Source organism: Corvus moneduloides, chromosome 1 (genome assembly GCF_009650955.1).
Source record: "Corvus moneduloides isolate bCorMon1 chromosome 1, bCorMon1.pri, whole genome shotgun sequence".
Lineage (NCBI taxonomy): Eukaryota > Metazoa > Chordata > Aves > Passeriformes > Corvidae > Corvus > Corvus moneduloides.
Window position 1 is genome coordinate 36,716,805 of NC_045476.1, and position 27,318 is coordinate 36,744,122.

At 41.7% G+C, this 27,318-nt stretch overlaps 2 protein-coding genes across 4 annotated transcripts in view; one reads left to right on the plus strand and one right to left on the minus strand.

Moving 5' to 3' along the window:
• Nucleotides 1–1,914: 1,914 nt before the first annotated feature.
• EXOSC7 (exosome component 7) lies at nucleotides 1,915–22,677 on the minus strand. The gene is made up of 8 exons (XM_032105752.1): nucleotides 22,390–22,677; nucleotides 20,901–21,002; nucleotides 20,133–20,227; nucleotides 15,245–15,407; nucleotides 10,879–10,949; nucleotides 6,169–6,292; nucleotides 5,037–5,192; nucleotides 1,915–2,471 (listed from the first exon to the last, which is right to left on the minus strand). The coding sequence occupies exons 1-8, from the start codon at nucleotides 22,498–22,500 to the stop codon at nucleotides 2,367–2,369; spliced, it is 927 nt and encodes a 308-aa protein (XP_031961643.1). The 5' UTR covers nucleotides 22,501–22,677; the 3' UTR covers nucleotides 1,915–2,366.
• A 2,728-nt stretch (nucleotides 22,678–25,405) lies between these two features.
• ZDHHC3 (zinc finger DHHC-type palmitoyltransferase 3) overlaps nucleotides 25,406–27,318 on the plus strand; it is a 34,014-nt gene continuing 32,101 nt past the window's right edge. Inside the window, exon 1 of one of the 3 annotated variants that reach the window (XM_032105785.1) lies at nucleotides 25,406–25,461. The gene's annotated coding sequence lies outside the window, so the exon portion shown is untranslated. Of the gene's footprint in view, nucleotides 25,466–27,318 lie in introns of all 3 variants that reach the window. The other 2 variants (XM_032105801.1, XM_032105793.1) reach the window with 2 other exon arrangements.

The window sequence follows — 27,318 nt, forward strand, 5'->3', positions numbered from 1 at the left end:
CTCTTGAGCACATAGCCTGGATCTCAGAGGGCTAAATATTTGCCATCCTTATTGAGAAACAGGGAGGGAGTGCACATGTACTCCCCTCTACAGAGGTGTCAGTTCACACACTTGAAACACCACGATGCTTCTTTTCCCACCACCACCTCCAGCTCTCATAAAAATATATTTAAAATTAAAAGGATCTGAAGAGAGGAAAAGAAGCATCTTAAGTGATGTAACTTGCAAAATGCTTGGAGATCCTTCAGCTGGAAGGCTGTGTAGAAATACACTGTTCATGTTACAAAATTCACCCCGAGTGTAACTCAGGGCAGCCTTTTGGTCTCCAACCACAAATCTGCAATAAAACAGGCAACAGCTATTCAGAGAATGGCTGAGGTTCAAGACTTGCAGTCTCATTTACATTAACCATTTTCTGAAACATTAAACAATACGTGATCAAACAAAAACTGCCTGTGAGAAGTCTAAGGTGCTTTAAATGTTTTTTCTCCCTTCAGTTTCCTTTCTTTCTATGTTTTTACAAGCAGCTTTGCATGGCAAGGGGTAGATCACAGCTACTGCAAAGGTGATGTTAGGTTAGTATTTGCCTCACACAGAATAACTCTGCTGAAGTGACAAAAGACAGTATGTACGCTCATTGTCACCTCTTGGCTCTGCTACTGCGCAGCACCATTACAACCTACCCAACCCATTACTTAAAGTACTGAAAAAATCCCTACTCTTCAAAACACAAACCTTGGCCAAATTTTGGGGACAACTTCTTTTTTAACAACCTGCCTGCTTGTTACACTGCTTGTTATAGCAGTGCCTACACATACCTGAAATATAAAATACTGTTGCAGTCACCTTGAATAACTGTGTTTATGAGCTCTAGCAAAAGGACTGAAGAGATCTGGGGACCTTAAGTACTCCACATATTTTACTGTGATCATGATTATTAGTTTGAGCTGTAATATGTTCTGTCCTGTATCTACAGCTCTCCTTCAGCAAAAGCCTTCCTTCCCTTTTCCCCACCAAACATGTTACAGTCAAGAGAATATTCTTAATCTGATACTATAAAATTGAAACAGAAAATTCGAAAAATGTTGCTTGAGTAAGAGCTAAATGACTCCTGTATTATTGTAGTAACTTCTGCCATAAAGTTTGTTCAAAACAATCCTTAACACTTGCAGATGAAATATCAACTTCTTAAAAATCAGCTTCCTTTCAGTTTTTCCATCTGTTGTCTCTTCCTATCATGCCAAATAAATGCCTCTTACTCTTTGCTGGGCCAATCAATTGATGTTGGGAGGGAATCTTTCAACACCTGCTGATACAACTTGTTTCTAGTCTTATCTGTCATTCTCTGCTTTTCCCTGTGAAGGATCATTACTGACAGCCACTATGCTTTTCCAGCTGAATTATCAAACTCTTAAAGATCAGTTTAGTTTCCCATTTACCCTGGTCATGTCCCTTCTCCTTAGCCCCAGTGAGAAGTTTTGGCTAGGTTACTATTGCACCTGTTGGAAAAAGGGACAGGTATAAAACTCTAGGGAGCAAGGAAATCATAGAATATGCTGAGTTTGAATGAACTCACTGGGATCATCAAAGACCAACTCCTGGCCCCATACAGGACACCAAGAGTCACACCATGTGCCTGAGGGCATTGTCCAAACGCTTCTTGAACTCTGTCAGGCTTGGTGCTGTCACCACTTCCCAGGAGAGCCTGTTCCAGTGCCCAACCATCCTCTGGGGGAAGAACCTCTTCCTGCTATCCAACCTAAACCTCCCCGCACACAACTTCAGGCTGTTCCCTCAAGTCTTGTCACTGATCACCACACAGAATAGTTAGTGCCTGCCCTGCTGCTTCCCCTTGTGAGGTACTTCCAGAAAACTCTTGGTTTAAAATATGAATTGGGAACTTGAGACTATGTTGTATTTATAGTAAAATCTAAGCACATTTTATTCAAAGAATAGTAAGGTAATTTGAAGGAAGATTTCCACCTAGTGCTCCTTTGTGCTGCACTGAAGACAACCCCATATGCATTCTAGAACACAGGAGCTGGTTAACAGAAGTGAAACACATACAAACAGAATTAAGTGGAAAGTACACCAGTCACTCTGGAAAACAGATTCAAGCACTCTCCAGGCAGCAGCATCAACTGTTGCTGGTGCACTTCCTAGATGCCAGCAGTCACCTGTATGGAAAGCAGCTCAATTTTGCTTATTTGCATTTAATTGTAGCTTTCTTTAGGCTTAGTAACATTTTGAAAGCCTCTTAGCCAGGAGGATGACTCTACTAAAACAAAAAAACCCCTTTTTCTTTATATACAAACTGACAAGATTGCACAATCAATTAAAAACAGTTTTGAACATTTAATAAAAACTCATCCTAGAAATCCAACTTTTGGTCTTGAGGTCCCCAAACTCTCTTCTTCATCCAAAATCTTCTGAAGGGCTATGTGAAGTGACTTGCCTACTCTTTGTCCTGTCTGCAAAGCAAAGAAAGCAAAACAAACCTGAGACATATGCTTATTAACAGGAAGACAACTCTTACGGAACACTTCCTTTTGACAAATGTTTTCCCTTTGATGATTCATATACACCAGCTGGTATCATAAAAATATGCTTTTAATTTAGAAAAATAATGGTGGTGAAAGTTTCATTTTAACTTGATTAAGTTTTGGAAAAATATACCCACAAAGGCAGTGCTCTCATTCATCAGAGAAGCATTCCAGTATCATTAATACCAGATCTGTGCATCGCTGGATCACTCAGGAATATAAATTAAATTCACATCAGGCACAAGCACACGTTCAAATTAGCCAGCACACAGACCATGAAGCAATATTCTAGCTGCCAGAGGACAAGAGACACCTGACCAGCAAAGCAGCCTACTAACAGAAAGTTCAGTAGGCTCTCCTGAATGTGCTCAGAACCAGCAGAATAAACTTAGACCAGCTGAACACCCTGTCCTGTGGCCAGAGAAGCCCAAAATGCACACTGGCTTCACCACCAAATCACTCTGTGGGCAGATCCTTCATATGATGTGCAATTCTGTCCTGTCCAAGGACCTTAAAGGAGTTAAGAGAATGTTTTCTTAACAGGAATGAACTCCAGCAGTGAAAACCCACCAGGATTAGCTCCAGTGCTGACCTCTACTCTTCCCACATGCCCAACTGTACTGTGGAAGCTACAGGGCAGGGAAACACTGGGCAACAGCGAAACAAAGATCTTAAGGCAGTGGTGCCCATTGGAGCTTTCACCGGGTCTCTCTGAATGACCTGAAATACTGACTGCAAACAGAGACGAAGAGCTCACCCATCCCTAAAGAGGCAAAGGCAGATTATAATAAAATGAATTTATTGGCTCCTGATCAAAAGCAGCAAACCTAGGCCTGCCATACAGCTGACACAAAACTCGGTTTCACCTCCTGGTGACAATTTCTGAAACCATGTACAAACCTAGATGCACAAACCTGAAAATAAGCTACATTTTTAACTGAAGAGCCAGGTGGCAGAATATGGCCATGGTACCAAAGGAAATTTGGGAAGAGCTTTGATGCAGCAGGGTAGCTGTCAATCCTAGGCACCATGAGTTGTGCTACATAAAGGGGGGCACAAGAACTGTTGCAGCTCTGCACTGGGACAAAGATCACTGCAGCAGTCCAGAGTCACGATGGTTGATACACTTTCTTCTCCTCAAATGTAGGACAACATCACTCACCCCAGGTCAAAGTGAGTGGGAACTGTGCAGAACTTTGGTATTGACCCAACACTGCATCTTATTCCTGCTTGCCTCTCTATTGGCTTGGATCATAAACTCAGTAAAAAAAAGCCTAATGCTGGCAGCTCCCCAAAACCTTCCCATGAAACTCCCTTCCTAAGAGATATGTCCTAGAATGTCTGTTCTCTACCAGTCAGGAAAAAGTGAACATCCTCTGACCTGCATTTGGGAATAGAAGTGTCGAACATCGGTTACTCAGCTCCTCCACTGGGCATTCCCAGGCCTTTTTTTTTTTCCTTGATACCCTAATCAGGATGTGGAGTTTAAGGCAGGACCAAACAGGTAATCTCTGACCTTACAGAAAACATTTTGGCTTTTTGTGATCAGCTTTATCTCTCACTCCTGCAGAGGAATTAGAGATAACACCTCTCTATCCAGGTAAGGGGGATAAAGAGGCATGTCTGAACACAAATAAAAAACCCACTGCTACCACTGGGATTAGCACTCTGGACTAACACAATGACGCAGTCAAGTGCCACATACTCAGCTGTAATTCCCACTTCAGACCAACTGTTGTCAAACTTGGCTCCAATTTCAGCATTCCTCACTAGAGCCATGCAGAAATTAGCCTTGTGTCTCTAGGAAACAGAGCCAGCTTCAAGTATCTAATTTTCATTCTGACTTTCAAGTTCAAAACCCATTTCTGTCTCATGCTCAAGGCCAAACTCAGGCGTGAGAATTTACACTGAACAGATTTAAGAAGAACCTGAAGAAGGGTTTAAAATGGATCTTATATGGATGTGGACAATATCCAGATACTAATATTTTTATGAAGTAGGGACAGATTGTAAACTCAATAAAGAAGCAAAGAAAAACAACAGTAAAATGAGAACAGTAAGCTTATCATAAAATGAGTTGTGCTAGAACACCATGCACCAGCAATTCAAAACACCATCTCTACTCTTACAGGGACTTTACCATGTTATAAGTTTTGCTCTTTCAGTCTTTAAAAGAAACAACAGGAGGGAACATGTCCTTTAAAAATACTCTCAAAGTTTATCAGCTTAAGCTTTACTGTCTTACAGCTGTGAAGTATTTGCCTGAAACAAATGTGAGTACCATACATTTCAGGCATCTAAAAGTTTTAGACAGTGTCCATTCACATTCGAGTCTGTTTCAAAGAAACTGCCTGTGACCCTCACAAGTCCCTTGTGCACCAAATCAAAGCACTAAGATGTCTCCTCTAAAAGCCCTTACTGCAGCTTTCCATACACCCAAGTTCCAGTTCATCCAGTATCACCCAAGACAGTCAACTGCTCAACACTCCTTACCTCCATCATTTCAAAAATACTCTCAGGATCCAGGCTACCTTTCCCCACTTTCTTCATAGAAGTGATGGCACCTTTACTGGTCACAGAAATAAGCAGGCTTGCCAAAGAACAGGCTTCTTCCTGAAGGGTAGCATCCACCACATGCCTATATCCAATCTGCAAGTTAGTGACCAAACAATGCATTAGTTTGCAGTTCTCAAAGCTCCCCCACTAAGAAATTAAACTGAGAGTGGTGGCTTTGCTACTTATCTACAGCCTCCCATCCTAAAATGATGTGGCCTTTGGAAATAGTCAGGACTAACTTGATAGCACAGCATTTTAACAGCCTCTGACCCCAAATTATGTGTACATAAACAACAGAGGTGAGATAAGCATGTCACTATTTCATACTGCTTTCTTCTCTACCATCCCTTCATCTGTATGAAACTCCATATTCACCTTTCCCTGCAACTCTAAGTCTAGACTTCGCTCCTCTCTACCTGAAAATTACACATTCTAAGATTCAGGTGAGCCCTCATTTCAGCAATGGCCCCTCTACTATTTATGCAATTTGCTTAAAAGAAATGCCAAGCAAATCCTAAGCAAAGTACCTAAGTAAAAAATACCTAAGCAAATCACTAACACTTGCCATAGAAAATGCAGCACCCATAATATAAACTGTGTTAGCTGTGTGCTACATAAGGAAGACAAGAACCTTTCCTTTGAAAGGAAAGGGATGGTACTGCACCCATGAAAATGGAGTTCTGTCCTCAGCAACAAATACTCAGCATGTAACTCCAGGCAGATCACACAACCTCCATGCCTGAACACAATGGTCTCTTGCTTTAACATACCGATGTATCTGCTGCTCAGGATGTTAAGCAAGGAGCAGATGAAAAACAAAACCAACTCCACTGCATGCAAAAAGATGCATTTTAAGACTGCATCAAATAGAAACCCACAAGACAGAGGTACAAAAAAACCCCTTATTCAGTAAAAGTTCTACATAATTAGGAGACCAAAGACAAACAAACATATACATAGTGGACACTGACCATTTCTGTAACACTAATTTTATCTCTAGGGAAAAATAAATGGCAGGTGAAATTAACTGGAGTCTCTAGGCAGAAAGTCAGAGATTTGTCAGGCTTACTTTGCTTAGTGTGACAATACAGGGCACCTCATCTACACTGAGTCGAATACAATCATAAGGGTCATCAGACAGCTCAATCTCTTTGGTGCCTTCTTCATCCTCCAGAACACGCACTTTGGGTATCCTGTGGAAACAAAAGGTGCAGAGTCATTGCCAGAACACGTAACAATTACAGCCGTTACATAGTCACAACTCCAGGAAGTCCATGTTCTTCTAAACAAGGTAAAATGTTTAGAACAACAGTACAGAATGTGATCAAAGTATTAACAACTCACTCCCTGAGACTACAAAGGAAATATTTTAATTGGGAAGATATTTAGGATAAGATCATCATATTTACATCAGTCAAACAGTTAGAATTTGAGTTGTTTTTTACACTATTACATGGGGAGAAATTCTTTTGGAATTTGCACAAATCAGTTCTCAACAATTCTTTGCATACCTGCCTGGATGTACAGGAGATAAATTACCAACACTGAATTTGTTCTGTGGTTCCCAACCTTGCAGACAACAGTAAAGTTGTCAGCATTACATCAGTTGCATTGCTTGGCAAAGGTATGACATCAGTAGCAAATACAAGTAGTAAAGCTGTTCAGGAAAGAATAACACCAGCTAAGGAGACTTGGGGTAAAGAGAAAAGATGACATTCATAAAATCATTTCTCTAGCAAGATGAGAAGATTGGCAAGATACTCTACTGTTCTAAAGACAGATATACAAGAGATATATAACTTATCAGGGCAAAGCAGTGATGAAAACCCGGCAGAAATCCAAGAAATGCTTTCTTCTCAGTTGTGAATGATGGGCTCTCTCACAAATGAGCTAGACAGGCTCCTTATCAGTCGTACATACATTGCATTTGTGATAGCCACCTAATGGAAGTTTTACGGGATGATTTAAGGCAGTTTTCTTAGCATAATGAATAAAGTAATTTAAAACAATTTAGTAGAAGATGGTATTTCAAGCTGCCAAGAATGTCAGCATCTTATACACCCCATTAATCCAGGTGCCTGCTAGGATGGAGTACTGACTGAGAGACTTGGCATTACTGTCCAGTGAAGCACACATAGAGCTCACCCACATCTCTCTTTCACACATTTGCACTTGAAAACAAAATATTTCAAGACGTCCCAAGACAGCTAACTTCAGTAACCACAATCTGGTTTTATGTTGGTGCTTTTATGGTAGCATTGTGTTTTATAACTAGACTCTGGAGGTTACATTCTTCTATGCCGTCTGTAACAAATCCCTTCCTTTAAAAGCGGAAGAGACAGGGACTGATTTAATGAACATTTCCCCCCACCAGCACAAAGTGATTTTTATTGATCCTTGGATGAGTATTTTAGTTATTTGTGGATAGAAGTCCTAGTGGCACGTACTTCAAAACAGCTGACCCTGCTCCAGTGACGACAACTTCTCTACAAGCACAGTGACCTGAGCCAACCCAAAACGAACACTTTGAGTAAGCAGAACAATTGTGATGTGCACTTTTTCCTGAAATGAAACTCCAAATGTTTTCCAACTCATTAGAAATGCATTGGAGCCTATTTTCAAGTTCAAAATATTAGAAGTTGATAGAATAAAATCACAAGGTGACTAACCCTTAAGCTACACAAGACAGTGGACAACACTGGACAACAGCCTAGTCAAGCAAGAAGTGTACGTGCCAGAGCAGTGTTTAAAAAACAAAGCAAGATTTTAAGAAAATTTGTGAGATTAAGCAATTTTTAACTCCAACCTAAAATAGCTTTGAAACCAGAGAAATGTTTGGTCTGAAAGAAGAAGTTGCCAGAACTAATATCTGAAAAATGCCTGCAAGGAGCTTTTTTGGCCAAGAACAGATGAGAGAGGTGCAAATTAGAACTACTGCAAAGGCAAAAAGATCAGACACAAGCATTGCAGCTGCATAAAAAGGGGGTATATGGACACAAAAACTATGCAAAACCAATGTAGCACAAAGCTTTTCCAGAACACTGTAGATTTCCTCTCCCAGCTTGTGAAGATTTATCTTAAGAAATAGCTGTATGTGTTCACTTTGCAACTGTTATTTTTCTGTTTTGATTCCTGCAACTAATCAGGGCAGAGATCTGTACAGCAAGACCCAGTCATGTAACAAACAGTGCTCTTTTCTGTGTGTGCAGATCCAGACTTCACAAATGCAAAACCAGTCCCACCCTTGCAAGCAGGCATCAGTTCTGCCTCTACCATGCTGTAGACCTCGGTATCTGCAAGGCTGCTGTGCTATAAACTTTGTAGTTTTTGTAACTTGTCTATTTTCTGCAGCCTCGGTTCCAAGTAGGCACATTCCACAGGACCAAGTTTAATGTCCTGACACAGTAGCTAACAGCGTATTTTGCAGTATCTACTTCCATCATTAATAAATCCATCCTTAAACATCTGGGAGATACGGGTAAGAAGGAAGTCTGATAATCTGCTTCTTCTGCACATAATCTTGATTGCAGTTTTTAGAACTCGATGAACAGTACAAAACTGCGAGGAGTAAATGTTCCCCCTAAACCAGTCCTATTGTCATTGTTCCATGCCTGAAGGGGAGAGTCAGGTCAGGCATTCAAAGGATTTAAATCTCCTAAGTCTTGCACAAAATTCCTTAAGTTGTGATGTTGGATTTACTTACCTCTAAAGCAAAATTTGTCCACAGATATTAAAAAAATGCTTAGAGCAAGATTTTAAATTGAAGCTGAAGTTTTCAAATGCCTATCTGAGTATCTAAAATTTTGTAGCTTCAAAGAAACAACAGCAGCTTGAGCTCCCTGCTCTTAGTTCCAAGGCTGCAGTCAAGGCTGGCAAAAATCTGAAAACACTTAGAACAAAAACCTGGTTGTAAACAAAGTAGAGAAAGCAAGTAAGAGTCAAAGAGGGACACATGTCGAGCACAGCTCAGAACACTTAATCTGAAGCAACCTTCAAACTGACATCTTGTTTGGAGAACAATATTTTATGGAGAACAGGCAGCCACTCTTCACACAACCTTGTGTCAATCCAAAGAAAAACCAGTAGCTACCAAGGGAAAGGGAGAGGAATAGCAAATGAGGACAACAGGTTTTCACTTTGTATTTCACCTCTTGACTTTCTGAGCTTGTATGAGATAAGCTGAACTAGCATTCCCTGCTCAAATCAGTAAGATAGAGTTTTCAAAGGTAAAAAATCAAGAGGCTCATGCATTGTATCATCATCATTGTATCAGGTACCACATTTTGATATGATTCCCAACTTCAACAAGACTTGTGGAGTTTGCCTGCAGTTTAAAGATTATATAAAGGACACAGTGGTCAGAATAATAAAAATAGATAGGAAACATTAAAATAATTACACCCTCCATTATGTTGTCCATGTTCCCAGAGCAACAGATTTTCTTTTATTCACTTATTTAATTCATTACTTTTTATCTTCTCTCTTTATTCTGGTTAAAATAAGAAAAAATACTTAGTTATCTTATAAATAAAGTATGAGCCTTGGATCTGCAGGACAACTCACATGGTAGTAACTGTTTTAACTATATGATTTTGCATCCTGGCAACTCACCCAGAGAAACAAAGGCATTTCTTCTTTTTAGTGTACTGCCAACTCCTTTGTGAGCCATTACATTTCTGGAAGTATTTCTTAATGTTATAAAAACAATCTACTGTTAAAAGTTACTGAGAACTTGATTAACAAGAGAAATTTCTCAGCAACATATACAACTTCTAGTCTCAGACGGATTCTCCCCTTATCCCTTTTAAAGGATTTATAACCTGATACACTGCCTGTCTTCAAAAGCATATTTTCCTCTTCTTCTTGCGTGTACTTTTCCAGATCTAGTACTGTGCCTTGACTCCCTGATAAATAAGCCAGAACTACATTAGTGACTTTAGCAGATCTTTAATTTAATGCTGAAAACCAATCTGAGATCCACTTTTAAAACATTTATGCTTGTAGGAGTCTAGGTTTTGCACCTCTACCAGCTGTTTTTGCCATGTAAGTTTTTTAGCAAAGCCATTCACTAGGTTGTTTTTCTCAAGGGTGCTACAAACTCTGTACTCCCTTTCACCTACAGATAAAGAAAATAAAACAATAGAAAAAATAGCAGTGAATCTTATTAAAAACACACACAGAAGACTTGCATCATTCATTCTACTAGATTTTATTTTTCCATTCTTTGAATTAAAATGTGCGGGGCAAAGTTCTTTTAAAGGCACATTGCTTCCCCCTCCCCACAATCTCTCACTACCACATTTTTCCTCTTGGTTTTGAAAAGAACTCTAGGCTGACAGTTAATAAGAACGAAATCAAAAGTGGAAAATCAGGGCTAGTTACAAATCACTAGTCACACTGACAGAGGGCTTCTTATTCAGGAACATCACGTATCAGTAAACACTTCTTATTTCAAACCCACAAGGCATCAACACCAAGGCCTCCAACTACTTGCAACAAAACCATATGGTCAAGACTATTTTTTCTGGATCTGGCTACAACAAAAGTTATATTGTGAGCATGATTGTGCGTAACGTGCAATATGACACTTGATTATTAGAAACTGATTTAAAATAACATTAGTTCATGTTACTTGCATGCAAATGTTACTTGAATGCAAGCTGTCTTGGGTACTTCTTATTTAAATAATTAAGCATTAGAACTGCTGTGCTCACAGAGAGTACTTCTCTTCCACTTCCCATGCCACTTCCACCCACATGAAATGAGATCTGTGCTTTACCTTGTGTTAAAGAGAGCTGCCTTCACTGCGATAGAGATTGCATCAAAGATGTTCCCACCACATTCCAATAACTGTGGAGGAAAAGAAGAATCTCTTTAAAAAAAAAAATCAGGCTACTGCCTTTGAATGAAGCCTTTATTTTCTTTAAAGCTACTTGAAAAGGAAGAAAATTAATTACCAGAACAGGTTTTTAAAAAATAAAGTTGTCTTTAAAGCCTATCTATGAAAAGAAACAGATAGGAAATTAAGATTTCAGCTAACTGTATTATACATGCAAAATAGAAGAGTTAATGCACTTCATAATAAAATTAATGATAAAATTTAATAATAGAAGCTGAAATGAAACCACCACTGTTCTTAATCTTCTTGTGCTAAGGTTCTAAACTAGACTATGACCGGAATACTCTTTATAAACTCACCACATTAATTCTTTAGTGTTAAATCAAGCCAATCAATTTTCTGTATTTTATTTCAAAGAGGAGCCTTTTTTTAAATATCAGCCAGACAAAACCAACTAGGAGAATTGCTTTCATAGATGAAACACACACTGTCACCAAGAACATGGTATGGAAAGCTACTTACATAAGGTAGAGTTATGACGGCACATCATGATTTATTCTCTTTGTGGGAAAGAGTCATTGTCAGGTTTGTCTCGTAGCCGAAAGTGATCTAAGGAAATCCTGATGTCAAAGTCTATTTCATATGAGTGTTATGAACAAGTGAAGTGTGTGGAGGGAGCCTAGCTCAGCCTCTTCCCATGAAGACTGGGAGAACAACAGTCAAAGGGGAAAGCAGCACTGCATACAAGGTAAAAAGGGAGGGCTCCCATAACCACTAACATCTCCTGCAGGCTGCCAGATAATCAGAGATGTGTCTGTCCATTGCCTACTGTCACTTCTCTGACAAGCTCAGCTCTCAGCTGCCAGTACTATTTCCTGAGAACACACACACACAGAGCAAGCATTTGGAATTACTTCAGCAAGAACACATGGATGCTTCTCTGTCACATCAATCTATGCTGTATGGTGAGAGCAAAACAAGTTTTGCAATCCTGGTTGCATTGACTGTTCTTCAAAATCTATTTAAAAATGAGATAAACTCCTGCACGGGGAGCAAATAATAAACAAGATATTCTGCAAAGACCGTTTCTTTTCATGAAGACAGACTGAACAGTGTAAAAAGAATGACAAAAAGTTGGGATAGAAAGCTAAATACAAAGGTGATCTGATTATTTCTTTGCAAACAGCTGCTGGATACAGAGAGGTTAACTTGCCCCTTTCAGTCATTATTGGATTTTACTTGATAACACAATAAGCCCCACAATATCTTTGTTATTAAAACACAATAACGGGATGTGCTTGCACTGTTGCTAGGCTTGTGTTCAGGCTGATGTTCTGAAGCCTCTTCTGTACTACAGTGGCTCCTAGAGGCAAGGAACACAGCCTGCACAGAGCATGGTGCAACAATTCCTCTGCAAAGAAAGGAACGCTTTTCTCAGCTGAAGCACCTTGTACTGATATCTGCCCCAGTTATTTATTTATTTTCAGGACTAAGAAAGTCTGCAACTGTGAGTTATGGGAAGCAGAGGAGTCTTCACTGCTTCTGATTTACTGATATGCAAGTGAAAAAGTTATTGCAAAGAAAAGATAACACATTGTAGACCTCACCTTATCCAGAGAAGCTTTTCCTCCAAAAGTAGAGATTCCTAACTTCTTTTTTTATCAGACTGGGGCAGAGTGGAATATAAAACATGAGGAAATCCTGCAAGGTGCTCAGTAGTGAACTGCAAAAATTTCAAGAGAACCTAACACACCCTGTCCTCCTGACACACAACCTACTGTGACTGGGTAGAGAATGATAAGAGATTGCACACTTTGATTCTCCTTGCTTGGCACAGCAGGCTGCTGGGGCAAACCATGTGGAGAAAACTATACATATATATAAAAACCCACTCAAAAATGCTTGAAAGCTTATTTCTGACATCAACGGCTTGCTTAGAAAAAGAAAGAAATTGACAAAAACAAAGAGAAGGTGAGAACAGGCTTTTGTGGTACTCCATAAGGTACTATTTGGAAGTGGAATGCCTTCCATTAAGAAATAATGCATATACTTTGAAAGGTCATGGTATATATTCTTGACCTTTGACATATATAATCTCAGTTTGTCCACATGTCTGCATCTTTGTGGTGTGCATGCTTGAAATTGCTTTTTCTCCTTGTCTGACTGTACAGGATTATAGCACGTCCCAAGTACACTGACCACTGGAAAATATTTGAGAGATGTTTTTAATCTATAAAGCTGCATGAGTCTGCAAAACAAACTGTTTTCCCTTTTGAGGCTGCAAGTGTCAAATTCTATTTACACAAAGGAGCTGAATATAGATGTTTCAATCAAAGTAGACATGGCTAAATTATATAGTAATGGAGTATTTCCAGGCTCATAACATTCTTTCTGGATCTTTTGGAATGAGAGATTTCCAGACAAGTACCTTCACACCTGACCACAAGGTACCAGTATTTTCAGCCTCACAACAGATATAAGGCTTATTTTCCCTCCAACATAACTATGCAACACAAACATCAATGTAAACAATTTCCAGGAATTCTGAAGGAAAATATCACCCAAAGGACTCTCTATGAGTGTTGTTTTTATACTCAGAATCTGTCCCCCTCCAAATATAAATAATATGAGTTGCTCCTTATATTAGCCCAGGTGTCATCCTTCTACCACACCCCACTAAAAGTATAACACAGAGGCCTGAGGTGGAAAAAAAAAGTTGGGGGTGGAACAGAGTAGAGAGAAATGTTAACAGTATCTTGTTCTAACTGTACCAACAGCTCTTCAACGGCTCACACACAAAACCCCTGCAGAATATAACATTAAGAAGACTCATCAAGTTTAGAGTTGTAATTATGAACCTGCAACAGATTCTTTATTGGCACTGTAAAAAGGGCTAAATGTAAAATTCCTCACATAACATAGGCCCTGATGTTCATAATTCTGATACAACTAGTAGCATGAAAACACCAAGGCTGCTCTTCTCTGTAGCTGTGGACAATCAACAAATCTGTCCAGGAACAATCAGATAATGACCAGCTACATCTCAAACAAAAGCTATACAGAACAGTGTACATGTGTATATATATATATACACACAGGAGCAGACAGCTTTATGAAAGTCTTTGTTTATGCAGTGCCTATGCAATGTTAAGCAGCATGTTGCTTAAATATGCACAGCATTTAATATTCTGTACCTCTGCTTGTAATTACCTAGTAACTAAAGGCCCCAGTGTGATTTCTCAGAACTAACACTTCATTCTGCATTAAACCACGCCAAGCTGCAATAAGCCAGTGACTTGGGCTGTTAAAGCACTCAGCAGAGGTACATATTCCATCATTCTGTAGGTGGACTCTTGTGGCATGTACTGTATCTACCATAATCAGGCTAATGCTAGTGCTTTTTAAACACTTAGTGAACTAATTTTCTCATTTATTTAGTCTAAATGTTCCTGTTTTGTTCAACAAAACCCTGTATTTAATTTTCTGGCCATACAGCTTAACATTTTGCACATTATTTCACAGACACTAATGGATTCCTGTAAGATCCCTTAACATATTTTCACTTCCAAATTTGACAAACAGAAACTCAACTTTGGACCAATAAGAATTGGAAATAATATTCAGGAGAGTCTGACTTGCAGACTTCTAAAAGTCCCATGACAGAGTGCTTTAAATGCAGCATATTTTGGAAATTGAGCTGCTGCATGCATCAGATTTGTACACATAAAATTCAGTTTTCATTATTGTCATGGGAACAAATACTCAGTTTACCTTCTACATTCAATACATATATACAACTTTCATCAAAAAGCACCTAGGCTAAACCCAGCTTTTGCCAGAAAAGCTTCTATTTTACTTTACTGAATTAGTAGTGATAAGAGTGCAAAGAAGCAAACAGGATGGGCAGTTCTGTTAGGGCTAACATCCAGCCATGACAACTTACATTCATTAGAACAATATATTTGCTGTTACGTTTAGCTTAGAAGAGAAGTTTACCCTTCTTCAGTGGCAATTTTCTGGTCAGTATAAGATCACTGATTTTTATCTGAGAGAGATTTGGAGTATTCAATGTTTTTTTAGTTCTGCAGTGGAACAGCAACATCAAGAAGAGTAGAAAAAGAGCAAACTGAAATTAGTGATTAACTGCTATAAGTAGGTTCACAAGAAAACGGCCATCCATGCTGTGATACATTACATCACATTATGAGAAGCCTTTTTTTACGTAAGAAAATACACAAGGTTATGCTAAGTCAGTCTCTGCCTCAGAAAAATTTTGTTGAATCTTAGTTTTCATTTCTGTACTTACCAATACATCCACATAGAGAACCCAGCAGTGCTCTTTGGGATTGATACAAAGGGATTTCAAGTCTACACTGTTCTCGCAGCTGAATACCCTGTACAGCGTATTTGCTATATCTGTGCCAAGTTCTTCTCCTCCCCGGCCTTCCAACTCAGGAGAGTTTGAAGAACTAGATAAATAAAGAAAAGAATAATTTCACTTCTGAAGCAGCAAACATCCAAAGAACATTTCTTAAATATAAAGCATTGAAAGTGTCTAAGGATTTATTTGTACAAGAATAGGCATCCTATCTGAAAAGGAATTATTTCCATTTTGCATAAGAGAAGGTTTTGGTGCAGATAATATACTGACATTTTGTTACAAATACTAATACTAACTAAATCCCACCACTATCTTCAGTTCCCAAGTTATAATTGACGTATAATTTGCTGAATTTTCTCAGAGATTATTTCTTAAGCGCTGTCACCTTCTATCATGTCAACCCTTTAAAAAAAAAGTGAGACATTTGTACTAAGTTCACAACAGCTAACAAGGCAGCCTAGTAAGAGCTGAATGTTAAATTATTAAAAGAGTGGCTTAGAAGAAAAAGATATAATGATATGACAAACAGAACACTAATTTCTTATAAGTAACATGACTACCTGACCTTAATTGGTAATTTCTTTACTGAGTGTATTGTCTACTATCAAGCCCCTCATAGAAAGCAGGTCATTACTTTCAGCAGCTTATGGAGAACAGCAACTAAACAACATATTTTCCTGAAGGGATCTGACAGAGTGTGTGCTCTTCACTTCTCTGATTCCAACATAACAAACTTGAGGAGACCCCAACATTTATTTATGAGCAGTCATGCAAGAAAGTTCTTGGATGCTGGGGCCTGGTATGTAGCTAAGAACAAACTTCTAACAAGAAAAGAAAACAGGCCTACAAAAAAAACCCAGCCAAACAAACAAAAGCCAAACTAAACTAACCAACCAAAAAAAAAAAAAAATCCAAACCAAGCAAAAATGGCCTTGCCTCCAAAGAAGAATAAAATAGAGCAGAAATGTCTAGAGATGCATATATGGCAAAATAGTGAACAAAGATTCCAAACCCAACCTCTGGTTTATACAGAGGGCAAGAATATTCTCAAGCAGTGGACCTGTAGCACCATTGCAAATCTTGTTTTAAAATAAACCAGTCAGACCTCCACCAAATTAATTTCTCCTTGCAGAACATATCAAAGGAAGTGGTTCCACAGAAGTAGTCTTGGTCTGCTCAAAATCTGTAATGGCAAAGCCCCACATTCTCCTGGCAGGGCACCTCACAGGGCTAATTTCTCATGTATGTTCTGTATCTATATGATGATACAAAACCTTTGCACACCAGGAATACAAAAATACAGCAGAAAATTAAGTCTTGGAATACAATCACTTCACCTTTAAAAAAAATCCCAAATGGCTAAAGATTCACTTTATCAAGGCATGACTTAAACCGTCAAGTGAGCTGTACCAACAGTACTGTAGAACCTATAACCTTACATATAATTACCTACTATTATCCTTACCTCACAGTAATTATTCCAACTTGTTGTTTTGCAGAGTTGATGAAAACTCAGAATGCCAGGAAGAACTACTGGATTTTATAGAAGTCATTTGCTGCTACTATTAACAGACAGCACTACACATGCTTAAAAATACAAAGAAACATTACTGCCAATTAAGCACTGATCTATGCTTCTAAACTATATTTGCCACATGAATAAGCGCTGCAAGTGTGACACGCAATATTATTCAGGGTTATTATACACCAATTTTATGAGATAGGATCTTATCTAAGTATAACTCAGTAATGAGTCAGGTCCTCAGGTTGTATTAAACAAGCATTTATCCATGGAAGCAGCTTTTATGCAAGTTAACAAGATTATTCTGTTTAAAGCATGCTATGCAAGCATTATGATCTCTGTGGTAAGTTGAAAGAGTTATGCAAACTTCAATCTATGCCTCATTATTATTTCTAAACACAAAGTTTTAGCAAACGTTGTATTTTTTGATTACAAGTGGAAGCTTTGTTTGACAGTGACAGAAAGAACCTTAGACCCAATTGGAATATCACTGTACATTTCACTGCATCTTAATTCCATTATTATTTTAACACTTCATTTCCTTGCAATCAAAGTGAAATAAAGAAGTAAGGTTCGCAGGATATTATTATAATAACTATTTGGTAAATACTGCCACCTAATGCCTACAGATTATTGCAGTAATTTACACTGGGCAAAATTTGGAAGGGGGTTGTCTTAACAGACTAGAAAGAGAAAATGCCAAAAGTCTTGGCTTATGGAGCACAGAAAGGACTTAGTAGTGGTACAAAACTTATACTCCCAAGCAGGATGTAACTTTCAAGATTATCAAAATAATTTCAGTGTCACAGTGCCTAACAGACTAAGATTCCTCCTAAAGCATAACAATGCTTCTACCACAGATCTCTACTGAATTTCAAAACTCTTCCTGTTACCAGTCAAAATCTTCCTGTTGCAACAGCTAAGTATTGCCCACCTATTGCTCAGGCCATTAATATACTGTAATCTACAGAAGGCCAGGCCTGGACAAATATATTCCTTGCTTCCCTAATTCCACAACCAAAATCTGATGCATTCAAGGAATTCAGATGTCTGCTTTTCTTGTTGTTCCTATTTCTTACAGTTTGAAAATGGTAAATCAGGTCAGCCACAAAACTCAAATGTGAGAAAAGCACACACAGCAGTCTTTCAACATCAAGGGCCAGGATGAATATCTTCTCCAGTGATGACAGGCAGTAAGAATACCACACAGGACACAGACTTGTTTTATGATAATTATTTTCTAGGATCACAAATCAGTGCCCCAAAAATCATCCCTTCCAGAGACTCGCACTAAAGTCTGTCTCAAAATGGGACTAAGTGTGCTCTTTGGATTTTAGGTAAAGGACTCAGAGCAGAATAAAGAGAAATGGAAGTCTGGAACAGAGATGATCCAGCAAGTGATTATTTTCATCAGTAAAAGAAACCATGAAAGTTTTGGGAAATAAGCATTTTAAGACAGTAATCACTGCAGTCCAAGTTTTCATTATTAGCTTCAACAATATAAAAGCCAAGTAGAACACACAGGAACTTCACCAGGAGATGCAGGGTATCAAACTACGCTCAGTTACTACCACCCAGTGGCAGCCTGGAAAAGCATCAGGGTGCTGACAGCAGCTCGACAGAAAACAAGCTGCCTCCACTTCACTTTTTGTCTTTTGCATCTTTCTGGAGGCTAAAGAACACCTTTCCCTGTGCCACGAGCATGTGAATAGTAACTACACTTCTCTAAAGTTCAGGCTTTTGGCGCCTGTTGTCACAGAAATCAAAGATTACCTACTTCTGAACTGACAAGATTCATCTCCCACAATATCGATGCACTTCTCCCTCCCATCTCATGAAGCAGAGATTAACCGAAAATACAACCTAACATTAATCTAATGAGTTGAAGTTTTTCTAATATCTATTTTCACACACAAGAAGTGTCACAGAATTGCCACATGTCCACAGACCACTTTTTTCAGGAAGGAAATGTCCCTGCTGTCAGTGAACTTTCTTCATATAGAAACAACCAGAAAAAAAACCCCAAAACAATAAATATGTACCATTTAACTCACTTCATACATGAGTTTTAACAGTAGGACCACATTCAAGATCATCTTCCCATCTGATATTTTTTGAACAGCAATCATAAACAACTAATTCACAGGTGAGTGCTTTCCTTTAAGGCGTAAATTTCCACAGTTAACTAGAACATAGTGATGTAGAGAGGCAGTCTCAGATAAGGCTGCATAATGTGACACACCAATGTTAAGGCAGATATAGACAATTAGGTCAGAAAGACTATCAGATATACACTTAGTACCTCTCATACATTAGCTTTAACAATGGTATATTGGTTTAATGTCAGAGTAGCAAGATTTTTTTGTTTTTAATAAAAAGAAAAGGAGATGTCACATGCAAAACAGCCAAGTTGACAATGACAAGGCTTTTATGAGAGATCCCCAAAGCCCTTTATGTCATAAAGAACAGTTTTGGGGAAGTCTGCAAGACTTGGATACTGTAGTCTCAGGCTGCAGACAGTCTAGTCTAACACTGAGATGTCACTGTGCTATCTCAGAGCAACCCGAAAACAAGAGTTCTCAGTTTTCTTCTAGCTTCCTCTGTAATTCAACCACTATGAAGACTGTAAGGATAAACAACAGTCCATTTGTAGCAAAATGCAAGAAGTCTGATTAAAAACGAACATCCTTTTAGTTAATGAAAGATGGATTCACTGATAAATATAGAACTAAAATTTCTAATTAGTTTTTGCATCTGAAGTTTACACTGGGGATTTTTCTTTTTTTAAATGAAAAAAAAGTTTTGTACAAAACACATTTCAATCTTTTTCCACTGCTTTCACAGACAAAGTAAGCAAACCTTTAAGTACAGCTAAAGCACAGTCTGTATTGGTTGATTCTTTTCTTCCAACTTCTTTTGAAAGAGATTTTCTCTATTTTTTCATGGAAAAAACCAACAGCTGACATCTTAGTCATGAAGTCAGGTTACATGCACATGTACTAGAACCATTATTCTCTTCCAGCTGCAGTGATGCTATGCAATTTGGGATTGTTTAATTTCACCTGTTTTCATTCTTTAACTCCTACTGATTCGCTTCTTTTGGGTTTGCAGGACCAGCCAAAAATTTCTCAACATTTACTGCTACTGAAACAGTAAAAGAACTTGTTTCTATTACTCAAACCTCTAGAGGAGGTTAGTGAATGAAGGCATAAACTTCTGAATAATGGCAAGACCTGATTAGCCGTTTATTCCAAATATTAGATCTATTTCATTCTTCTCTAGTATACTAACCAGTCAACAAAAAATTCCAGGTAACCTTCATCTGGTTTCTCCAACTTCGGTGTCCCCATTTCAGCTTTTATGCCTACCAAGATATCAGTTTCTCCCTATTAAAACAAAAGCATATCACACAACTGGAATTATAATTACAGAACTACTTGTTTAATTTAAATGTCTATGACAAGCTGACATTTCCACCTTTCAGTTATCAGATAATTCTATCAGAGTAAACTTAAAATAACATTTTTTTAAAGAACAAAAGGCTTTAGAAAGACAATATTAAGCCTAAGAAGATTCTTCAAATAATTACCATACATATTACCTTCCTCGAGGTTAAAAAGACAGTCTTAATATCCAAGATTACTTCTGTCATTTTGGTTCTGTAAACAACTCCTTCTGCAGAACCTTCATAATACTGCACAGTGTATTTATCTTCTTCACACTCAACACGTCAGAAGTAGTTTTGCTTCATTCTAAAGGAATAGAAATTTTTGCCCCCACCCTCAGGGATTAGGCACAACAGTAACTTCAGTTTTCAAGATTAAATGTTAGATTAGTTCAGACTGAAGGCTGTCCAGGCACTTTACATTAAATCCAGCTCAAGCCTGCCTGAACTAATTATGTACCCTGTCATTATTTCCATATCCCATAGTTTTAGTTACTGCTATACACACATGCCATTATACACAAAAACCCATCTATGAATAGCATCAGCTTAACTAGTCATATGAACAAGGAATTTTATCAGCAAGGTACCAAATCCCTAAGAAATTTACCTACCAGCTTTACTCTTGCAGATCCACTTGTGTTTGATACAACATCTGTTTCTACTTCTGCACATCTGTAGTCTTCACAACCTCGACCATCTACACGAAGATCTTCCTAAGTATGACAATCAATATACTGCACTTAAGGGAACCAAACAACCCAAAAAACCTAAACAACCACAAAAACCCAACAACCCCCCCCCCCCAACCCCTGTGACTTTGAACTTTCCTTCTCCTATACCACACAGCAGTAAAGAGGATATAAAAGCAACAACTTGTAGTTTCATCATGGAGTACAAAAGAAGCAACTGTACTTTTTCTTTTATATCTCGTTTATGTAGAGCTTGCAACAAGCAATCTGCAGGCAGACATGAACTGCACCAAGTCCCTCCAATACTCGAAAGAAAGCTTCAGATTCCAAAACTGTAAAGGTCGTGGCCTTAAATGGTACATTACCTAATACAACCCAGCTCTTTGCTGGGACAGGCAAGTTCTGTACTTTTACATAATAAGTTAGGATACCAGCAGACAAAAATAATACACCAGCCTTCCAAATGCCTTCATCCACTTGTATTTCAAAAACGGGTATTAGGCATCCTCTGATACTATACAGCTCGTTCCCATAAAACCAGGCTGTTTTTCAGTAAAATTCAGTAAAAATACAGTTCTGTTATCTTTTGGGGCTTCTCCCCAGACATCCTTTACTCTTCCTCCTTGGTCCACTCACATTCCTTCACTAAGTGACAGGCTAAAACTCTATCTAACGGCAATAACTTGAGAAAGAGCCAGGGAAGAGGTGGAAAGAGCAAGGGAAGATGAGCAAATGGGGACAGAAGAAGTATATTAAGCTATTAGAGAGCATCCAAAGGAGGGCAAGGAAGGTGGTGAAGGGCCTTGAGGGGAAGTCGTCTGAGGAGCTACTGAGGTCACTTGGCCTGTTCAGCCTGGAGGAGACTGAGGGGAGACCTCACTGCAGTTACAGCTTCCTCCTGAGGGGAAGAGCAGGGGCAGGCAGTGATCTCTTCTCTGTGGTGACCAGTGACAGGACACAAAAAAATTGGCCGGAAGTTGTGTCAGGGGAGGTTTAGGTTGGATATCAGGAAAAGGCTTTAGACCCAGGGGGTGGTTGGGCACTATAACAGGCTCCCCAGGAAAGTGGTCACAGCACTGAGCCTGACAGAGTTCGAGAAGCTTTTGGACAATGCTCAAAAGCACATGGTGTGATTCTTAGGGCAGGGCTGTGCAAGGCTGGGAGCTAGATTTGATGATCCTTGTTGGTCCCTTCCAACTCAGCTTATTCTATGATTCTGTGCAAACAAATCCACGTCCTGCTCTCAGCCTGCTTCCCGTTCCGACGCTCAGTGTGCTCAGATAATTACTACTCCAGAGGCTCGCCCCCCGCCACAACGGTGGAGGGCTCCCTCCCTCCCTCCTTCCTCCCTTCCTATCCCCCTCCTCCCCAGCCTAACTCGCTCCCCACCGCCCGGCGCCCACCCCGGTACCTGCACGCCGTGCACGATGTAGAGCTTCTCCGCCTCGCTCAGCACCACGGACGCCATTCCCGCCCGCACCTGCGCAGTGCCACGCTTCCTCCCTGCCTTCCTGCCCTCCATCCGCCCGCCCGCCCGCGGCGGGAAAGCTGCCGGTATCCATAGCTGGTGTCCCACCCGCCCAGCCGGCACCGACACCGGCACCTCATAGCGGGGGCTCCCCCTTCCTGCCGGCAAAGTGGGGGGTGCAACCGGGAAGCCACAGAAGCCTTTCACATGGAGTAGGCGCAGCGCTCTGGACGCGGTACCCACTAGGCAGCCCGCATCCCGGAAAACGTCCCGTCCAAGAAGCTGGCCCTCGTGGTAAACCCAGAGCACCCGCTCTCTGCCTGCCCTCTGCCAAGAGCTCCTGAAGGAGGCTGTGGAAATATCCCAGTGCTCAGAACGGGATCGCGTAGTCAGAGTCCTCTGCGTTTCTTCATTTTCCTTGCGAAGTTTTTACCTCAGAGAGGTCCAAGCGAGGTGCGGTGGGCGGGGAAGGCTGGTGCGGCAGCAGGGAAGAAACCAAACGCTTTCCTTAGGAGATTCTGTTCGTCCTGTGCCAGATATCGCTGGGAAGGTGGCGTGGGAAATGTAATTAAAAGCTCGCACTACTATATTAAAACAATAATTAAGGGTTGGGGTTTTTTTGACAGCCTTAATTGAAAGTTGCATAACAGTCATTAATGTAAGATTGCACGCCTTTTTGCACAACTCCTGTGTATCATTTTCACAGTATTTTAAAAGATGCTATCTGACTTCACACTGATGCTTGCTTGGATAAAAATGATCCATGGCTCTGAAGAGTTACACAGCACAGTGTTGGAGTTCATCCAGTTTTCCAGAACTCCTTGCTCAGTCAAGTGTACAGAGTATTCCTGTCTGTGCCTACTTGAGCAGGTGGCATGATGCAGTGGGAGCAAACCTCAAGAGCAATGGATGGTTTTGGAGGTTTTAGGTTGGTCTGGTCCCATTGGCAGGCTGCTTATCCATTAGCAGTTGGGGCATAGCTGATGCATTTCTGGGACTCTTCTCATGGCTTACCTGCATCCAAAAGGAGTCAAGTTTCTGCACTCTAGAGTTGTTGCATGGGCATTGCTTACTGCTTCTTGGTGGGGAAAACCAGCAGTGGAGCCTGACAGAGCTGGGAGCCGAGGCTTGGATAGCTTGTCCTCCCTTCTCACCCTAGGGAGGTGAACAGGGCCAGGTCTTCTTCCTGGGCCAGGGGAGTGCCAGACAAAGGCAGTGCCTATGCATGAAAGGGCCCTGGTTTGTATATTCTCTCTAAAATAGCATCTGCCAGTGCTGCTGTCCAGCACAGATTGACCCTTCATTTGACTTGCAGTATGATACTTGTGTCATCACATTCCACAGTGTGAACCAAACAAGAAGTAAGAAGAAATCAAAAACTCCCTGAAAAAGCAAGCGATTTTGATCTGAAACACAGTGTTAATGCAGATGCGCCCTATGATTTCCACTGAGAGCACAGGGAGATGACATTCTGGCTCTCATCTCAGCTCCTGCCTCTCATGGCTTAGCCCACAGCAGCTAACAGTTCCAACTGCCAGAAAGAGAGTGATTTGTTAATTTTTTTCCCCACCTCTGCCATCCCAGTTTGGAATCTACCTGATGTTAGTCAAATTCTTGCATAGCCCAGAGGCTCAGCTAGCAAATCTTGTTTACATGCAAAAGGCAGTTTTTCAAAGGCGGGAGGAGTCCAGGTCTGGCTTGTTTCTCCTCAGGCAGGACAGAAGGCATCCTCTTGCCCTAAAGAGCACTTCTGAGCACATTCAAATTCCAGCACAAGGCAGTAGTGAAGCTTATCATACAAAAAAGGATGTCACTTGTTTCTTGGGTTTGTTCGGGTTTTTATGTTGGAGTTTTTTTTAACAAAGGCAAACTCTAACTTTCCTCTAACTTCATTGTGGTAAATTAATGACATGTGTTGGCTCAAATAAAGCCAGCCTGAGGGAAGCCCCTGAAACGTGAACATTTGCAGTGCATGATTAATACCTGGCAAGGCCACAAAGGCTGGAAGCAGTGGCTTGACATGGAGAGTGTCAAGCAAACTCAGCCCTTGCTCTGGCTCCAGACATGACACCTGCAGTGGAGTGCTCTGTCACAGAACCACAGTCACAGAACGGGTAGGGTTGGAAGGGACCACAGGGGGTCATCTGCTCCAACCTCCCTGTTCAAGCAGGGCCATCCTAGAGCACATAGCACAGGATTGTGTCCTGACAGTTCTTGAATATGTCCAGTGAGGGAGAGTCCACAACCTCTCTGGACAACCTGTTCCAGTGCATGGTCACCCACACTAGTAAAGAATTCTTCCTCGTGTTCAGGTGGAACTTTCTGTGCATCAGTTTCTGTCCACTGCCTCACATCCTAGTGCTAGGTACCACCGAGAGGAACCTGGCTCCATCTCTTCTCCCCTCACCCCCCCACTTAAGACATTTATACACATTAATGAGGTCCCCTCTCAGTAGTCTCTTCTCGAGGCTGAACAGGCCCAAGTCCCTCAGCCTTTCCTCCTATGAATGATACTCCAGTCCCCCAAACATCCCCTCTGCTCTGCGCTGTACAGCTCCTCCTTGGGTGCCAAAAGATTTTGGAACCTGCAAACCAGAACCACTCTGAACCTGCCTGGGGCTGAGAGATGACCGACGAGGCAGAACCATCCGTTCCCGTGTCAAAACAGTGGGGTTTTTTTCCTCACAAAACCCGTACTCCCCCACCCCCCAGGCACCCACACGCCCGGGCCGTTAAAGCGCAGTCGGCACAGGCGGTCCGCAGCCACACGGGGCCCGGGGCCGGTGCCCGTCCGTGGGCCGGGGAGCCCGCGGCGGGGCGGGGAAGGGCAGGGCCGGGGACACGCTGCCTCCCGCCGCCGCCGTTCACTTCCTGGTTCCTCCCGGCGGCCGCTCCACCTCCGCGCAAGGGGCGGCGGAAGGGGGGGTGCGGTGCCGTGCCGTGCCGTGCCGTGCCGCTGCCGGCGCGGGGGCGGCGGGGCGCGCCGGACCCGCGGCGGCGGCGGCGGCCACTGGGGTAGGTGGGTGCGACTGACAGCGCGGGGCGGGGGGTGCTGGGGGGCGGGCAGGTGTGTGCGCTGGCGGAGCGGGGCGGGAGCGTGAACTGGGAGCAGAGAGCTGGGGACCGGGAGCGGGCCGCCGGTGGATGCCATCCCGCCGCCGCCTGCGCCGCGCCACCAGCTGCCCCCCGGCCCCGCCGGTGTCCCCGGTGTCCGCGGCCCGCGCGGTCCCTCGGCCGTGCGGGAGCCCGGGGATGGCGCGGCCGCCCAAGGGCCGCGCGGAGCCCCGCATCCCTCGGCGGGGCCCCCGGGCCAGGGCTGGGCGGCGGGTCGTGTCCCGCAGCGGCGTCCCCGGGAGCTGTGGGCATCGGTCGGGAAACGGGAGGAGGGCTCCACTCTCCCCTCTCCGCCTTCCAGCGCTGGGCTTTAAATACTGGGAGGCTAAACACGTTAAATGATACCGGGCTAAATACGCGGTTTAGGTCTGCTCCGCGGCCTTTCGGAGCAGCGTTGAGTCCCCTCGGCAGGAAATTTAAAGTCGGAGCCTCCGGCGATTTCGTCGGGGTCGTGTGACCTGTCGGTGGATTGCAGTGGTCCTGTAATCTGCTAATGCGCTGCAGCGGTGGGACGTGCCCGCCAGCGAGCAGCTGGGCAGCGAGTGGAGCTGACCATGTCGCTTCCGAGGTGGCCCTGGTCACCCGGCGTGTGGCTGCAGCTGTCCGATGGCGCCGTCGGCCAGGTGCGATCTCGGCATCGGGAGTAATCCGTGTCGAAACCATGGCGCTGTACTGTGGCGGGTTTAGTTGAAATGGATGGTGTGTTTTAGATGGCAGTAGCAAGCGATCCGGACTGGTCTAGAACGGCAGCTTCTAAGTACTACTGGAGTAGTTCTGTAAGGTGAATTTTTAAGAAGAAGCAGCAATTCACGATGGCTCATTAGAAAATAGTCTTCAAGAAAACAATGAAGAAAACAAGCCTTGGGAAGAAGGAGGCAGCAGAGCGTGCCATTGAGGGATGTGGGATGGACAGCAGAGTTCGTTTAGATCGCTTTCCTTTGATCCTGATCAGAAAAGATAAACTGTGTTTTTCAGCATGAGAGACAGCAACTGTGTGCCAGACTCCTGGCACAGCAAAGGTGTGTGCTCAATGTCAGATCTGTAGGAAAAGAGCCCAAATTTGGATGGTTGTTCTGATACAGTGGAATCACAGAGAAGGAAGGGACTGGTGAGTTTCAGTGAGTGACTGCATTGGGTGTCTGGTGGTGTACATAGCAAGGCATTAGTGAGGACCGTGTTTTTCTTTGCTCAGTGAAAGCAACAAATAAGTCTTCTGTGTAGTGTTACAGGCATTTCAGTGATAAGAGTCATCTTAAGGGGAGCCACGCCATTCTTACATCTTTTAAAGATGCAGCCCCATGTGCAGATAAAGATCTGCTCGTACAAAGGCTATGTCAGTGTAGCTCTTGGTGTTGCCTCAGTGATGCAATAGTGTTTGTCGCACCAGTGGGACCCGCTGCTGGTAGTTGTGTCTGACTGAATGTTCATTGAGATTTAGAAGGTGTGACACAGAAACTCTTTGTGGTTATAGGTTTATAAAAGGGCAAATATAAGGTCTGCCTAAAACCCAAAAATATTTGTTGTGACATTTAGGACCTATAGCAGTAACATTTGTTGAGTATTTAGTGTATGTTTCTGCTTCCTTCTAGTTTTTATTTTGAGTGATGTAGTTACAGACAAGGGTGTGTATTTCAGTTTTAAGTTGCTTGTTTGGTAGTAGACAAAAGTATACAAATGTAATTTAATCCAAATAATGGGAGCAGGTTGCAAGGAGATGAATGCTTAATTCCTCAGCAGATGCAGGTCGGCTGTGCCCAA

Excerpts from the sequence above, each read along its gene's own strand:
- EXOSC7 (XM_032105752.1), bottom strand. The coding sequence starts at position 22,500 with ATGGAGGGCAGGAAGGCAGGGAGGAAGCGTGGCACTGCGCAGGTGCGG. Across the intron at positions 15,408-20,132 it reads CTGGAATTTTTTGTTGACTG|TTCTTCAAACTCTCCTGAGT; the intron begins GTTAGTATACTA and ends TTATTTATCTAG. Across the intron at positions 5,193-6,168 it reads GTATTGTCACACTAAGCAAA|ATTGGATATAGGCATGTGGT; the intron begins GTAAGCCTGACA and ends ACTAACTTGCAG.